Raw genomic sequence first — 14,676 nt, 5'->3', positions numbered from 1 at the left:
TTCCAACTGGTCGTCGGCGTTCTGCGAGACGTTTAACTCGCAGGGTCAGTCCCCGTCCAGTGGGACTATGTCGCGGCCGACCCAGCGCGGAGCTAGGGCCTGCACGCGCTCGTAGGCTGACTGGGGTGACCACTGGATCTCAACATCCAGCCCGTCGCCCAGCTCTAGCATAATTGCTTGAAGATCTCACATGAAACTGGAGAAAAAAGCTGCCTAAAAAAAAAAAAAAAAAATTTTCTAAAAAAAAATCTTGCCAGGACCAAAGATCCCAGCAAGGAACTTAGGTCCTTACTCCTGACTAGACAGAAAAAAACTAACATCCTGTAGCAGAGAGAGAGAGGATATACCCTCTGGGACTGCCCCTAAGGTGTGGCCAGAACGTTTTCCTTCTGCCTAGTGTCTTACTCCTGTAGAGGGCAGTATAACCCAATTTGATATTAATCAAGAGGACTGCGTCTGTCAATGAGCGACAGAGAAATTATCTTATCTCCCCAGATCTGAGCCTTGGATATTATCCGCTTTTGGACCTCGGGAATCCCTTCCCTTACTGGTAGCTGCCACTCTTAAGATTTGGGATACTTACATACATATAGGTCTGCTCTCCACTAGGCCTAGTCCTTTAATTCCACTATTTGGAAACAATAATATTCACTCCACTTTAACAGATTCTCATTTTCTCTCCTGGAAATGGACTTACAAGGCACTATTAGGCCATTTGATTCATAGAGGAAAAATCCATCTTTTTTCACTGGTTATCCTAACTTGTCATAACTCTTCCAAGGCCTGGCTTGAGTACTCACAGCTGAAACATAATCTAGGGCCCCTACTCTCTCTTGATAAACTTACCAGACCCCCCATGGACTTTGAGTCTCTTCTCTCTCAAATTAATAGAACCGACCACTCTTTATCTTTAGTATATCAACTTTTAGTGAGGGAATTGTTTCCCCCCAAGAACCTGTCTTTAAATTCAAGTGGGAGGTGGAATTGAACATCTCTGCTAACAAAGTATACTAGGATAAGATCTTTATGTTCACACACTGGACCTCTGTGTCCCCAAGGACACAGGAACATAACAATAACCTTTCTAGATGGTTCTGTTGTTCATCGATCCTACATTAAATTGACTCAACTATCCTGGATACTTGTTGGAGGTGCTTGCAGGCGCTGGGTACCATGACACATATTTGGAGCATATGCTTCTGGTTTATCCTTTCTGGGACAAAGTACTTAAAATCTATTTCAAACTGGTAGGTGATAAGATTTCAAACACTCCTCAGATTACTCTCTATATTACCTTGGTAGAATATAAACATAGCAAAAATAGTTTTCTTAAAAAATTATTAACCTCTGCATATAATATCATTGCCAGATGTTCCTGTAAACCAATCCCCGTCTTTCACGGACTAGGCTGTTGAGATAGACTATTATCTGTTACATGGAAAAACTGATCTCTTGGGACATTACTATTATTATTCCTTCAAGTTTACTTGGACGGTATGGGAACACTTCAGGTGCTCCTTTTCCTGTTTCGCATACCTTATATCTACTGTGCTCACTCACAGAGTCCTCACATTGGTCTCTTTTTCTTTGGCTCCTTGTAATTTACAGCTTGGAGCTATGTGGGGCGGGGCGGGGGGGGGGGGTAGTTTATACAGACAGAACCTCCCCACATTTATTACATACTAATTTTTTTAATTGTTCATTTCTTCTCTCTTTCTTCTCTCCATTCTTTGTCTTTTTCTTACCTTTTCGACTTGACTACAGGGCAATTCCCTCCTGTGTTTGAGAAGAGGATACTAGAGGTGTTATGTAATTCTAACACACATTCTATGCTAGGGTGACAATACTTCTCCTTAGACTCTAGGACAAGTGTGTCACTGGCAAGCTCATCATTTAAAAATAAAGCAATAAAGGCCTGAAGAAACCTAATGCAGCTACCGCATCTAAGGACTGTTAAGCTTCAATGTCCATAACAGTTCTTTGTGGTTAAAACTTGAAAGTTAAATTATAGATAACACTTATTTATTATCTATAAATTCAGTTACAGCTGTTTTTCTTGGACAGTATACCTATCCTTGAAAAATAATTCAGTCTCTCTTTTCAGTCTACTTTCTTTTTATGTTTTTGCACTTTTGTGACTTGCCAGTAGGTTACCATATTAGAATGTGGCTTATGAACTGAGATAAGGATTTATACATTAGCTGAAGCCATTGTACACATAAGGAATTATAACAGAACTCATAGAAGCTTGGTAAATTCAAATCTGATTTTCCTTGACGCAGATTAACTTTCCATCTACATTTACTATTAAGAACTCACATCTCTAATGTGTTTGAAATAATTTTATTAATACATAACTATATATTGCACAAATTAAAAAGCAAGTTTTTCAGGGCTGGATTAGTGCATCATTAACTACGCAAACTGAAATTCTAGAATTCATTATAACGCATTTCATAACTTTATTCCTGGTCTTTTTAGTTCCTGTTCTTTCAACTTGCTTCCTATGGCATTAACCTGAGCTGAGTTGACTGCTAAGTAATTTTCCAGCATGTGACATTTATACAGCATGTTTTAATACATATAGATAAAAATTTGAAAGTGTAATAGACCATTGAATTCCAGGTGAAATTGTTCATACTGGAAGCTCTGCTGCAGTGCATTTGCCAAATAGGACAGAAAGTGCATATGCATTTGATGTGACTGTCTGCCTCAAAACTGGTTCTGTATATGGCTTTTTTTTTCATTACATTCATTATTATGCTGAGAAGGCATCTTCGACTATAAGAGCCTTCTGGTTTGTGGGTCTATATGTGTTTTTTTCCAGGTTTTTTTTAAATCTGCATCTTCATATAGGAAGACTTTGATGGACAATACCCAAGCATACCTCGCTTTCCAACTTTGGATAGTTACTATAAGTAAAGGCTTCACAAGACCCAGTCCTTTTCCCTAACCACCTCTCACTTAATTTATTTCGCAAATTTGGCACTTGTATTAATGATCTCATCCTTTAAATAACTTGTGATTATGGTAATTTATTTTATCTTTACTTTAGAAATTCACTTTAGAAACACTGAGAATATGGGCATCTCTTTGTCATCTGTATATATTAAACATAGCCTGGTTACATAATTCATTGAAATGCTGGAAAACAGTACTCAGTATTCATTTTCAAAAGTTTATCAGAAATGTAAACATTACAGCAGCTTATGCAGCAAATTATATATATATATATATATATATATATATATATATATATATATATATATATATATATGTGTGTGTGTGTGTTATGTCAGAATATAAAACAGTAGAATGTAGAGTCAATGGACTCCACTGCTGCTGCTGGTTTTTAAATGTTTTAGAGAATCATGGTACCACTTAAAGTGTCTTTGAAATGTGTCCCATCTTATTAATCAAGGTGGAAATTTTCCAGTAGCTTTTTTAATTGTTAGTCAAAAGATCTGAAACATTTCATTTTTTGAAACATAGGATTTTTCATTTTATCTGTGTGGCAGGAGATCTGCATCAATAATTAGAACTTCTATGTGCCCTGCAGACCACCAGAACCTAACAATTGATTTGAAGGTAACTTTCAAGGCTATGCATGGCAACATTTTTGTGACATATTCTCACACTGACCTTCCTTTAAATCCTACACATTTCCTACTGTAACTTACCTTCCAATTGACTCCTCCTATGACTACTCTTTGCTCCTGTATCAATTTATTCTTTAGCCTTTCCTTTACCACTTTTATATGTTAGTGCCAAAATGTCTCAAAGGTTTTTCATGAATCACAAAATTATACCTACATCCTATAGTCCTAGCTATCATTGCAAGTGGAATAGATAATGCAATATCATATTGCCATTGCCCCCCTTTTGTCACCCTTGGTAAATACCCCATAAGCATATTCTACGTGATTGGTAGCACATAAGTGTTGCAGTTTCTTAAGAATAGGTTTGAACCACTGAACTAGAGCATCCTGCAGAGCTAATGTTGCTCTTGGTCACTCTAGTATGCGGCTAGCTTATTGTTCATTCTGCTCATCAGAAATACAGTGGGGTTCACCATGTCAAGGCATAGTCTCTGAGGTTGACAGTTCCAGAGGATGATTCTTGGATCTCTAGTGACCTCTTTGGTGGATCCAACCATCTGCTTGGTCTAGTCTTTAATAGGCTAGTTTATTTTGCACCTTTCTTTCCTACCTGAGTTGAATCACTCTCTACTTGGTCTGTACCAGAAGACTTCTCGCTTTTCTCTACCTTACTTGTTATACCTTGCTCTTTTTCGGATTTCTTTGTTGAATCGCTTGCCTTGGGTGACTTTTCTGTTTTTTGTGATGATTTATCTTCTACTTTAGATGAACCTTTTTCTTCTGTTTTTACTGACAATTTCTCTTCTTCTTTAGCTGGCTGTTTTTCTTCTACCTTTGTAGGCTTTTTATCATCTACTTTAGCTGGCTTTGCATCTTTTTCTTCTACTTTAGTAAGTTTCTTCTCCTCCTCCTTAACTGGCTTCTTTTCATCTTTTTTCGCTGGCTGCTTTTCCTCTTCTTTTTCAGTTTTCTTCTCCTCTACTTTAGCTGGTTTCTTTTCTTCCACCTTGGCTGTTTTTTTCTCCTCTGCCTTGGCTGGTTTTTGTTCCTCAACCTTGCCTGGTTTCTTTTCATCTTCTTTAGTTGGTTCCTTTCCCTCTGATTTGGTTGGTTTCTTCTCCGCTTTAGGTGTCTTTTTTTCATCCTCTTTAGCTGGTTGCCTTTCCTCTACCTTAGCTGGTTTCTTCTCCTCTTCTTTAGCTGGCTTCTTTTCATCCTCCTTAACTTGTTGCTTTTCCTCTACTTTAGCTGACTTCTTCTCCTTTTCATCTTCCTTAACTTGTTTTTCCTCTACTTTAGCTGTCTTTTTCTCCTTTTCATCCTCTTTAATTTTTTGCTTTTCTTCTACTTTAGCTGGCTTTTTCTCCTCTGCTTTAACTGGCTTCTTTTCATCCTCCTTAACTTGTTTCTTTTCCTCCACTTTAGCTGGCTTTTTCTCCTTTTCATCCTCTTTAATTTGTTGCTTTTCTTCTAATTTAGCTGGCTTTTTCTCCTCTGCTTTAGCTGGCTTCTTTTCATCCTCCTTAACTGGTTGCTTTACCTCTGCCTTGGCTGGTTTCTTTTCTTCCTCAATAACTGCCTGCTTTTCATCAACCTTGATTGGTTTCTTTTCTTCCTTAACTGGTTCTTTTTCTTCAGCTTTAGTAGATTTCTTCTCATCTGCACTAACCATCTTTTTTTCTTCCTGCTTAACAGTTTGCTTTTCCCCCACTTTGTCTGCTTTTTTCTCCTCTGCCTTAGCTGGCTTCTTTTCTTCTTTTGTAGGTTTTTTTTCCTCCTCCTTAGCTGGTTGCTTTTCCTCTGCCTTAACTGGTTTCTTTTCCTCTACCTTACTTGGCTTCTTGTCTTCTTCCTTAGTGATTTGTTTTTCTTCCACCTTTGCTGGTTTCTTCTCTTCTTCTTTGGTGGGTGGCTTTTCCTCTGCTTTAGCTGGTTTCTTCTCTTCCTCCTTGATGGGTGTTTTTTCGTCTGCTTTTGCTGGCTTAATTTCCTCTACTACAGATGGCTTCTTTTGTTCTTCCTTAGAAGGTTGTTTTACCTTCTCTTCAGCTGGTTTCCCATTCTCTTCCTTGGCTGGTTTCTTTTTTTCTTCCTTTGCAGGTTCCTTGTCCTCCAACTTGGATGGTTTCTTATCTTCTGCCTTATCTGACTTTTTTTCTTCTTCTTTGGTAGGCTTCTTTTCCTCTGCTTTTGCTGGTGTCTTTTCTGGCTTCTTTTGTTCATCTACCTCTGCACTCTTAGTTGGTTTCTTTTCTAGCTCCACAGAAGGTTTCTTTTCCTCTTCCTTAGCTGGTTTCTTTTCTTTCTCCATTAAAGGCTTATTTTCTTCCTCCTTAGCTGGTTTCTTGTCTTCTATCTTAGTAGCATTTTTATCCGCTTCCTGAATTGATTTTTTGTCTTTTGTTTTCTCGTCTTCCTTTACAGTTTTCTTTTCATCTTCCTTGGGAAGCTTCTCTTTTTCTGTGTCCTCTGCAAAGCCTCGGTCATCTTTCTTAGTAGGTTTCTTCTTTTCATCCTTGGTGTCTGACTCGTTTTCTTCTTTTTTGCTATCAATTTTTTCATCCTTTTTAGAAGGCTCTTTTGTTTCTGGCCCAGATTTCTCTTCTTTCTTTGAAGGTTGTTTATCTATGTCATTTGGTTCCTCTTTTACTTTTTTCTGCACTGATTGCCCATTCTCACTCTTTCCTGATTTCCCCTTGTCTTCCTTTTTTGAGTCTTTATCATTTGTTTCTTTATCTTTTGCTATTATTTCAGATTCCTTTATCTTTTTTGGTTCCTGGATTCCAGGTTTCTCAAATTTTTCATTTTCTTCCCCACCTTCAGTTGATTCACTTTCTCTATCCTCTGTCTCCTCTGTTGATTTACTGTCTTCTTGTTCTCCTTCTTTCCCATCTTCTACTTCATCTATTTCTGTTGTTTCATCCTCCCCCTCCTTCTCTGATAGCTCCTCAGGTGTCTTCTCACCTGTTACAGATTCCTTTTCAGGAGATGTAATTATTTCTTCTTCTTCTTCTGTTACCTCCTCAGTGACATGCGTTTCCTCTGTTTGCTTCTCTACAATTACAGTTTCTTTATCTGATTTCTCCACAATCTTAATCTTTTCTTCTTTTTTTACTTTAATATGCTTTGGTGTACTTGGGATTCTTGGAGTTCTGTCATCAAATGGAAAATGATCAAAACTTGTTCCAATGCGGCATTCTTCTCCTTCCAGTAGTTTTCTAGAGACAAACACAATAGCAAACAGATTTTATGATATTGGCATGCATCAAAGCTACTACAGTACAGTCAGAACAGTTACAAATTGTATAATGTCAACAATAGAATTATTGTATGTTTATATTTAGCAGTCTATTGTCTGCAAAGTTCAACCAAGAATCGTATTTGATGCCTGGATAATTTTACATTTATTTTAAAGGTATTGTACACTTTTTTTGTTGTTTTTTTTACTACGTATTATTGTAATTATTTTCCTGGTGTTATTGGTTTGCCTTACCTTGAAATGATGGGCTCACATGGTGTGGTTGCAGTTTGTAGTGTAATAGCTGTACAATTCCCACTTGTCACCTAGCTTGTCCCTATGCACTAAAAGGACAGGCAATTTCTTGTTTTTGTTAACGCAGCATCATATCTATGCCTTGTGATTTCCTCTGTGATTTCATCTCTTCCAGCATGGTGCTCTCTCTATGAACGCTCTGCCTGTTTGTGGCTGTGTTCAAGATAATTACAATAGCTGCACCAGTGTTAAACTGAGATACCCAGGGATTGTGAGATATGAAGTTTCTTCACAGGAAGTGTCAGTTCTTAGACTTCACACAAAGGTCATGCATTAACTTGTGCAGTGCCATGCTGCATGACTCACCTTTGAAAACGGCTATTTTTAAAACAGAATGTGAAAATTTACTCTATTATACTGTGTGTACAAGCCAACAAATTACACACTTAAACTACAAGAATATTGTACAGTACATCTTATGCAGATAAAAAACATAAGGTGCAGGTAGGAAGGTTTATAAATGCCGTTAACTAGATAAAACTGTCCAGAGCTCATTATCTGAATATTTCTGTGGCTCTTAAGATTTAATAAAAATTAGGCTTAAATGATACTAAACACACACTGTTTCATTTACATTGACCCTTCTATGTCTGTATATGGATGATGTCACTGTAATTATTAAAAAAAAAGAAAAAATCTAAGTACCCTTTTCTTAATCAATATACAGCTGTCATATGACCCAGCTCTTTTCCAGCCTGTCTTCAGGGAAACCTAAGCAGGAGGAGCTTATATTCCTCTGCTGCTGGTCACATGTTCAAAAAAAAAAAAAAAAGCCTTTGGAATACAGAGTAAAAAAAAATAATATCAATAAATTGTTTTAAAATTGTTATACAAATATATATTTGAAATCAAATCTGTATTATTTATATAAACCTGGTGTGGGCAGATTTTTGCCATTCACAGGCTGTGTAATGCCCTCCAGCCCATGTGTTAGAATAGGAGGGAGGTGAAGCCTCCATCAATCAAGATGTAAAAGCCAGCCCCCATTGTGTTTAGCTGGTTAATGGGCATGGAGGAGGAGGGAGTGGGCTGTCTTTTACCAATGTGTATATGCCCACATGTGTGACTCTATAGTTACATAGGCTGCTGAGTTGTGATAGGAGGAAAAGCTTAGCTGCCAACGCTGCTCTGCAAAATCCCTAGCTACACTGGGGACTTGGACAGAAGAGGGAGATAGAGAACAGCAGGATCAACCAGGTTTTTTGCAGAATACAGAAAACAAATCTCATAGTGACTGAGTGAGTATGAACAGAATGTAATACAGCATTAAGGCTAGGTTCACACATGTCCGGCTGCAGTTTGGAGCAGTTTGTGGTTTTATTCACCGGTTCAGGTGCGATTCATGTGCAAATTTTTACTTGAGTTCACACCTAAACTGGACCCAAAATTGCACAGAACCATTTTCAGAAACTGACTGCGGCCACCCCGGACATGTGTGAACTGGTTTAATTGAAAGCCGGTCTGATTCACATGTTATGCGAATCAGATGTGGTTAAAAACACTTCCGATTTGCATATATGTGAACTGAGCCTATTCCATAGTTTTTTATGACATGGATTTAGTGACACTTTAACCACTTCTGCACCACCCACCGCGTATTTACGTCAGTACTTTGATAGTTGCCAAAACCCTGGTATTTGTATATGTGGCCTGCGGTGCTCTTTCACATCAAAGTGGTCCCAGGCGGATTCACCACGGGATCACTTTTTTGGGCGGTGGTAGAGGTGCCCACCCCCCTCCTACCGATTCCCGGTCATATTCCCCGCTTACCGGAGCCGTCAGTAGTGGGGATAACGATCCGGTCCTTCAGTGTCCCAGGCAGGAAGTTGAGTGAGGGAAAGATGGCCCCCACTTGACTCTATGGCCTTGGAGGACCGAAGCGACGTCATACGTCGCTTCTGCCCAACGGCCTAAAAAGTCAACTTTTTTTCTTGCTGAAAAAAATTACATTTTTTTTGGGGTTTGCTTTTAAGTGTAGATGTGAGATCTGAGGTCTTTTTGACCCCAGATCTCACATTAAAGAGGACCTGTCCTGCTTTTTACATTCCTTGTAAAAGGAATAAAAGTGATCAAAACATTTTTTTTTTAAAAGGGACAGTGTAAAAACAAAAAATAAAAAGGTAAACTAAATAAGAAAAAAAACCTGCAGAAACGAACGCATACGCAAGTCACGCCCACATATGTAAACAGTGTTCAAACCACACGTGAGGTATGGCCGCGATCATTAGAGCGAGAGCAATAATTCTAGCCCTAGACCTCCTCTGTAACTCTAAACTGGTAACCTGTAGAAATGTTTAAAGCGTCGCCTATGGAGATTTTTAGGTACTAAAGTTTGTCACCATTCCAAGAGCATGCCTAATTTTGAAGCATGACATGTTTGGTATCAATTTACTCGGCGTAACATTCTCTTTCACATTATAGAAAAACTATGGCTAACTTTATGGTTTTATTTTTATTTAAAAAAAAATAGATTTTTGTAAGAACTTACTGTAAAATCCTTTTCTCTGAAGTCCATTGACAGACGCAGCAGCTATGCTTCTTTACCATTGGGTTATGCGCCATCTACAGGAGTAGACTAGGCAGTGAAAAAAATCACTGACACGCCTATAGGGGCTGTCCTTCTCAGCATAACCCCCCACATACTGTGCTCTCACATCAGTTTAGTAGCAAGCAGTGAAAAAAAGACACAAACCATCCCCATAATAAAGGGCGGGTGCTGCGTCTGTCAATGGACTTCAGAGAAAAGGGATTTTAACGGTAAGTTCTTACAAAAATCAATTTTTCTCTATCGTCCATTGACAGACGCAGCTGCTATGCTTCTATACCATTGGGACGTCCCAAAGCAGTATAGGCATGAGGGGTGGGAAGAAATGCAACCACAACAGTTAACGTATTTCCAAGGCTAAAAACGTAGCCAATTGGGTAACAAAAAAGCTCAAACAGTAACAACAGGAACTTACCCATGGAAGAAGAAGAAAAAAAAAAAATCAACCCCTTAAAGAGAAAAAACAAGTCTCTTTAAACAGCAGCCTGCAAATACCTTGCGGCCAAAGGAGGAATCCAAAGATGCCAATAAATCTACCTTGTAGAATTCTGTAAAAGTAAGCACGGACAACCGCTTTACACACTAGAGTAACAGACGCCTGATAGCGAAAAGCCCAAGAGGCAATCAGCGCTCTAGTAGAATGCACTTTCACAGGGAAAGGAGGAACCTGACCCTTCAACGAATAGGCCTGTACAACCGTCTGCCTAATCTATCTGGATCTGGATATGGTCGCAGCAGACGAAGCCAAACCCTTACAAGATCCTTCAGTAAGGACAAAAAGAGAATCCGATTTTCTAAAGGACTCAGTTACCGTCAGATAAACCTTCATCACCCGAACCACATCCAGTGAATGCAAGGCGATTTCCTTGGGATTCTTAGGAAGGAAAGACGAATTAGGTCGGAGAACCACCTTATCTCTGTGGACAACTAAAGGCGAACGACAAGAAAGTGACGTCAACTTAGATACTCTGTGGGAAGAAGTAAAAGCCACCAAAAAGGCAACCTTCTGAGATAACAAAAGCAGAAAAAGGTCCCTAATATTCTCAAAAGGAGGCTTTTGAAGAACAGACAAAACCAAATTCAGATCCCACAGAGGCAAAGGCAGAGCCAGATGACGCACCCCTTGAATAAAGGTGCGAATCAAGGAATTAGCAGCCAACGGGCGTTGGAAGTAGATAGCTAAGGCCTACACCTGGCCCTTGATTGTGCCCAAGGCCAACCGGTGCTCAACACCTTTCTGCAAGAAAGTCAAGAACCTCAAACCCGAAAACAAGCCAGGGTGCAATTCTTTCGACGAGGCCAGTCTGGGACCACCAGAACCACTGGAACATTTTCCGCTGCCATCCTGCGGAGAAACCTCAACAGCTGTATTGGAGGGAATGCATAAATCAGCTGATACTGATTCCAAGGAGCTACCAATGCGTCTGTGGCGTCGGCCAGAGGATCTCGAGCCCTGGCCACAAAAGTTTTCACCCTTTTGTTCAGACGAGACGCAAACAGGTCGACCTCTGGGGTGCCCCACCAGACACACAAGAGATGAAATACCTCTGGATGCAGGGATCATTCCCCTTGGTCCAGAACCTGATGACTCAAGTAATCCGCCTGCCAGTTCTCCACTCCTGGGATGTGAACTGCGGAGAGAGCCGAAACATGTTCCTCGGCCCAAGTCAGAATCTCAGCCACCTCCTGGGCCGCCCGGGCACTCTTTGTGCCATCTTGGTGATTTATGTAGGTTAAAGCTGTGGCATTCTCCAATTGAATCCGAACCGGGGAAACTTGTAGCTGATTTGTCCAGTGGAGCAGGCAAAGCTTGATTGCTTTGAGTTCCAGAACATTTATCGGTAAAGAGGACTCCTCTATCGACCAGACTTCCTGGGCACAGAGATTATCCAGCACTCCACCCCTGCCCGACAGGCTAGCTTCCGTGGTGACCACCGTCCACAAAAGCGGTAGAAAGGACTTGCCCTGGCTCAGGGCGGGCGATAGAAGCCACCATGAGAGCGTTGACCTTGTGAGTCAGCTCAAACATATCATTCTGTCTAAGGACTGCAGATCCTTGTTCCACTTGACAAGAATCTCCTTCTGCAGAGCCCTGGAATGAAATTGAGCAAATGGGACTGCCTCGAAGGGCCATCAGCCCCAGGGCTCTCATGCAAGTCCGCAGAGATGAGAGATCGTTGTCCATCAGCAACCTGATCTCTCCCTGTAACGAAGATATGAGGGAAAGAATCTGTCTGCTAGGCGAGACCGAAATTTGATCTTTTACTCCAAACTAATCAGTTTGTGAACCCATTTGTCCTGAATCAGAGATGTCGAGGGTTCCTGAAAGTAAGGCAGATGTCCCCCCACCCCAGAATCGGGTGAGGGCGCCCCTTCATGTAGAGGAGGATTTGTCCACCAAACTGGACTGGCTAGTCTTACCCGACCAAGCCTTTTTGTTCCCTCCAGAGGCTCTGAACGGTTTACCTTTTTCTTGCCCCTGAGGCGCGAAAAACCACCTATGAGCCATGAATGAGGGCTCCCGCCTACTGCAGGACGCCTTGCTTTTTGAGGATTGGGGAAGAATAGTACTCTTACTCCCCGTTAATCCTTTGATTAACTCATCCAAGGAGTCTCCAAACAGACGTTTACCCAAAAAAGGGAGATCTGTTAAGGTCTTCTTAGAGGCCTAGTCCTCCGACCAGCTCTTCAGCCACACCATGGGGCGTATGGCAATCCCTACTCCTGACACTCTGGCAACCAGAGGGGCCGCATCCAGAGCCACATCACACAGGAACACCAGTGCCTGGGCCATCTGGTCTGTGAGCTCAATCAGGGTCGGGGGAACTATGTCAGTGTTCAAGTTACCCCTAAGTACTTTAACCAATTCCGTTACCGTCTGAGAAACCAGAAGGGACACAAAAGATGTAGGTGGTGGAAAAGGGGTTTCACCCGTCTGTCCACCGGGTCCATAAACGCTGTGGAATCTTCAATGGGCACCACAGTAGATTTTTTTAACCTGGAAACAGGGTAATCCACCCTAGGTGGCACAGTCCAGCGGTTCGAGTCAGCAAAGGGATAACGGCATTTAAAGCACTTTGGCACCACTAGCACGTGCTTAATGCGCCACCATTGCTCACTCACAATATCGTGAAAATCCTCGAGACCCGACTTCTGGGCTTTGCGGGAGCCAAAAACTACCCGCTTTCCTGACTGTGTGGGCTCATAATCCATTGTTAATGTTTCCCTTACTGAACGAATCGGTGCTTCCACCATAGCGCGTTCCCACGCTGCAGCCAAGGAGGATATATCCTCCTCACCATCCAACTGCAAGGACAGGGATCCATCGAGGAGGGGTTGTCCGTGGTGACCATATCAGGCCCTGAATCAGAGGACAGAGAGGGCAGTGGCCTTTTTTGGCTAGTGACTTGTTTCATTACAAAATCCATCTTTGATGCCAGATTTTCCAATGCTGCAGAAAGAGAAATGAGAGACTGCGATCCGGATGCACCGGTAGTCGCAACTCTGCCGCATGGAGATTCAGCAGATGAAACGTCTCACAGGAAGTGACCAGGAAGCACATTAGACCAAACTGGCTGTCTAGCTCCAAGCTACAACAGAATGGTGCCAATACAAAAGCATAGGAAGCTCAGGGAAAATGGCTGCTGTACCTTACACACAGAGAGCCGATGCCCACACTTAAGATGGCGGCCGGAATTGCTGCCATACGGTCAGGACCCAGGCATGAGGCCACCTCAGGGATCCACCTAAAAGTACCCCACAGGACAAGGTAACATTGTATACCCCCCCTTCTGGCGACAGGTGCCGAATACAGCGCCCCCATGTGGGAGCAGGGAGGGCCGGGTCCTGATAGGCCTGGGGGATCTTTTTAGGAAAAAAACAGAGACCTCTTATCCCCAGGAGTGGGCCCACATCTCAGCATTACTTAGTGCGGGACTATAACCTTCTCACGCTCATTGGGCAGGCTGGGAGACCGTAAGGATCCAGATTATCCAGTGAGAAACTGCAGCCTGCTGTCACTTGCAGTTCACCAGGAGGATCCCCCTGACACTAGTTAGCGATAGTGAGTAAAGAGAAATAAACATCAATATTCTGAAAATAATAAAAAACTGACACCGAAGTCCCAGCAGGAAGCCTAGGTCCTACTCCTTCACTAGGCAGCAAGAAACGGATTTTAGAGTAGAGTGTGTGGGAGTTATGCTGAGAAGGACAGCCCCTATAGGCATGTCAGTGAATTTCTTCACTGCCTAGTCTACTCCTGTAGATGGCACATAAACCAATGGTAAGGAAGCATAGCTGCTGCGTCTGTCAATGGACGATAGAGAAAATGTATTTTTTACAAAAAATTTGTGTTTGTAAGACCGCTGCACAAATACTGTGTGACAAAGTATTGCAACAATCTCCATTTTATTCTCTAGGGTCTCTAACTTTAAAAAATATATATAATGTTGGGGGGTTCTAAGTAATTTTCTAGCAAAAATACTGATTTTAACTTGTAAACAAGTAGTGTCAGAAATAGTCCTTAAGTGGTTAAAGTATAAATGTACCAAATTTATCAGGTAAGCAGTTGTTGCTGGTGGGTTCAGCCAGCTCTAGGCTTCTTGTTCTTAAAAGATAAGTGCACTTTGGACACGACCTGCCTCCGTTAAAATATTCATATTTATGTGTAAACAATTTGAAGAGAAGGCAAAACGGAAAATTGTATACTCACCTTTCCGTAATTCTCCTTTCCTGGTGCATCTTCATGGCAGCATACAATGGGGTTGTGGCTCCGCCCCCCACAACCTGATAGGACTGGTTAACTATAAATCAAAGACAGACCCAGTTTTGCAGCATTCTCTGCAACTCTCATCATTACGGTGGGAATCTGTATGCTGCCATGAAGATGCACCAGGAAAGGAAAATTATGGAAAGGCGAGTATACAATTTTCTGTTTTCCTGACGCATCATGGCAGCATACAATGGAAACTAACTCGCCA

General features: G+C 41.4%; 1 protein-coding gene across 1 annotated transcript in view; it reads right to left on the bottom strand.

Annotated features, from left to right (window-relative positions):
• Window positions 1-3,498: 3,498 nt before the first annotated feature.
• The window catches only part of NEFH (neurofilament heavy chain), a 39,269-nt gene continuing 28,091 nt past the window's right edge, over window positions 3,499-14,676 (bottom strand). The window contains exon 4 of the mRNA XM_082269160.1: window positions 3,499-6,817. Within this exon, the coding sequence (XP_082125286.1) occupies window positions 4,186-6,817 (2,632 nt within the window). The 3' untranslated portion in view covers window positions 3,499-4,185. The remainder of the gene's footprint in view (window positions 6,818-14,676) is intronic.

Source organism: Pelophylax lessonae (assembly GCF_965119305.1).
Source record: "Pelophylax lessonae genome assembly, chromosome: 1".
Lineage (NCBI taxonomy): Eukaryota > Metazoa > Chordata > Amphibia > Anura > Ranidae > Pelophylax > Pelophylax lessonae.
Note: the sequence above shows the minus strand (reverse complement) of the source record. Positions and strands in the feature narration are given on the sequence as shown.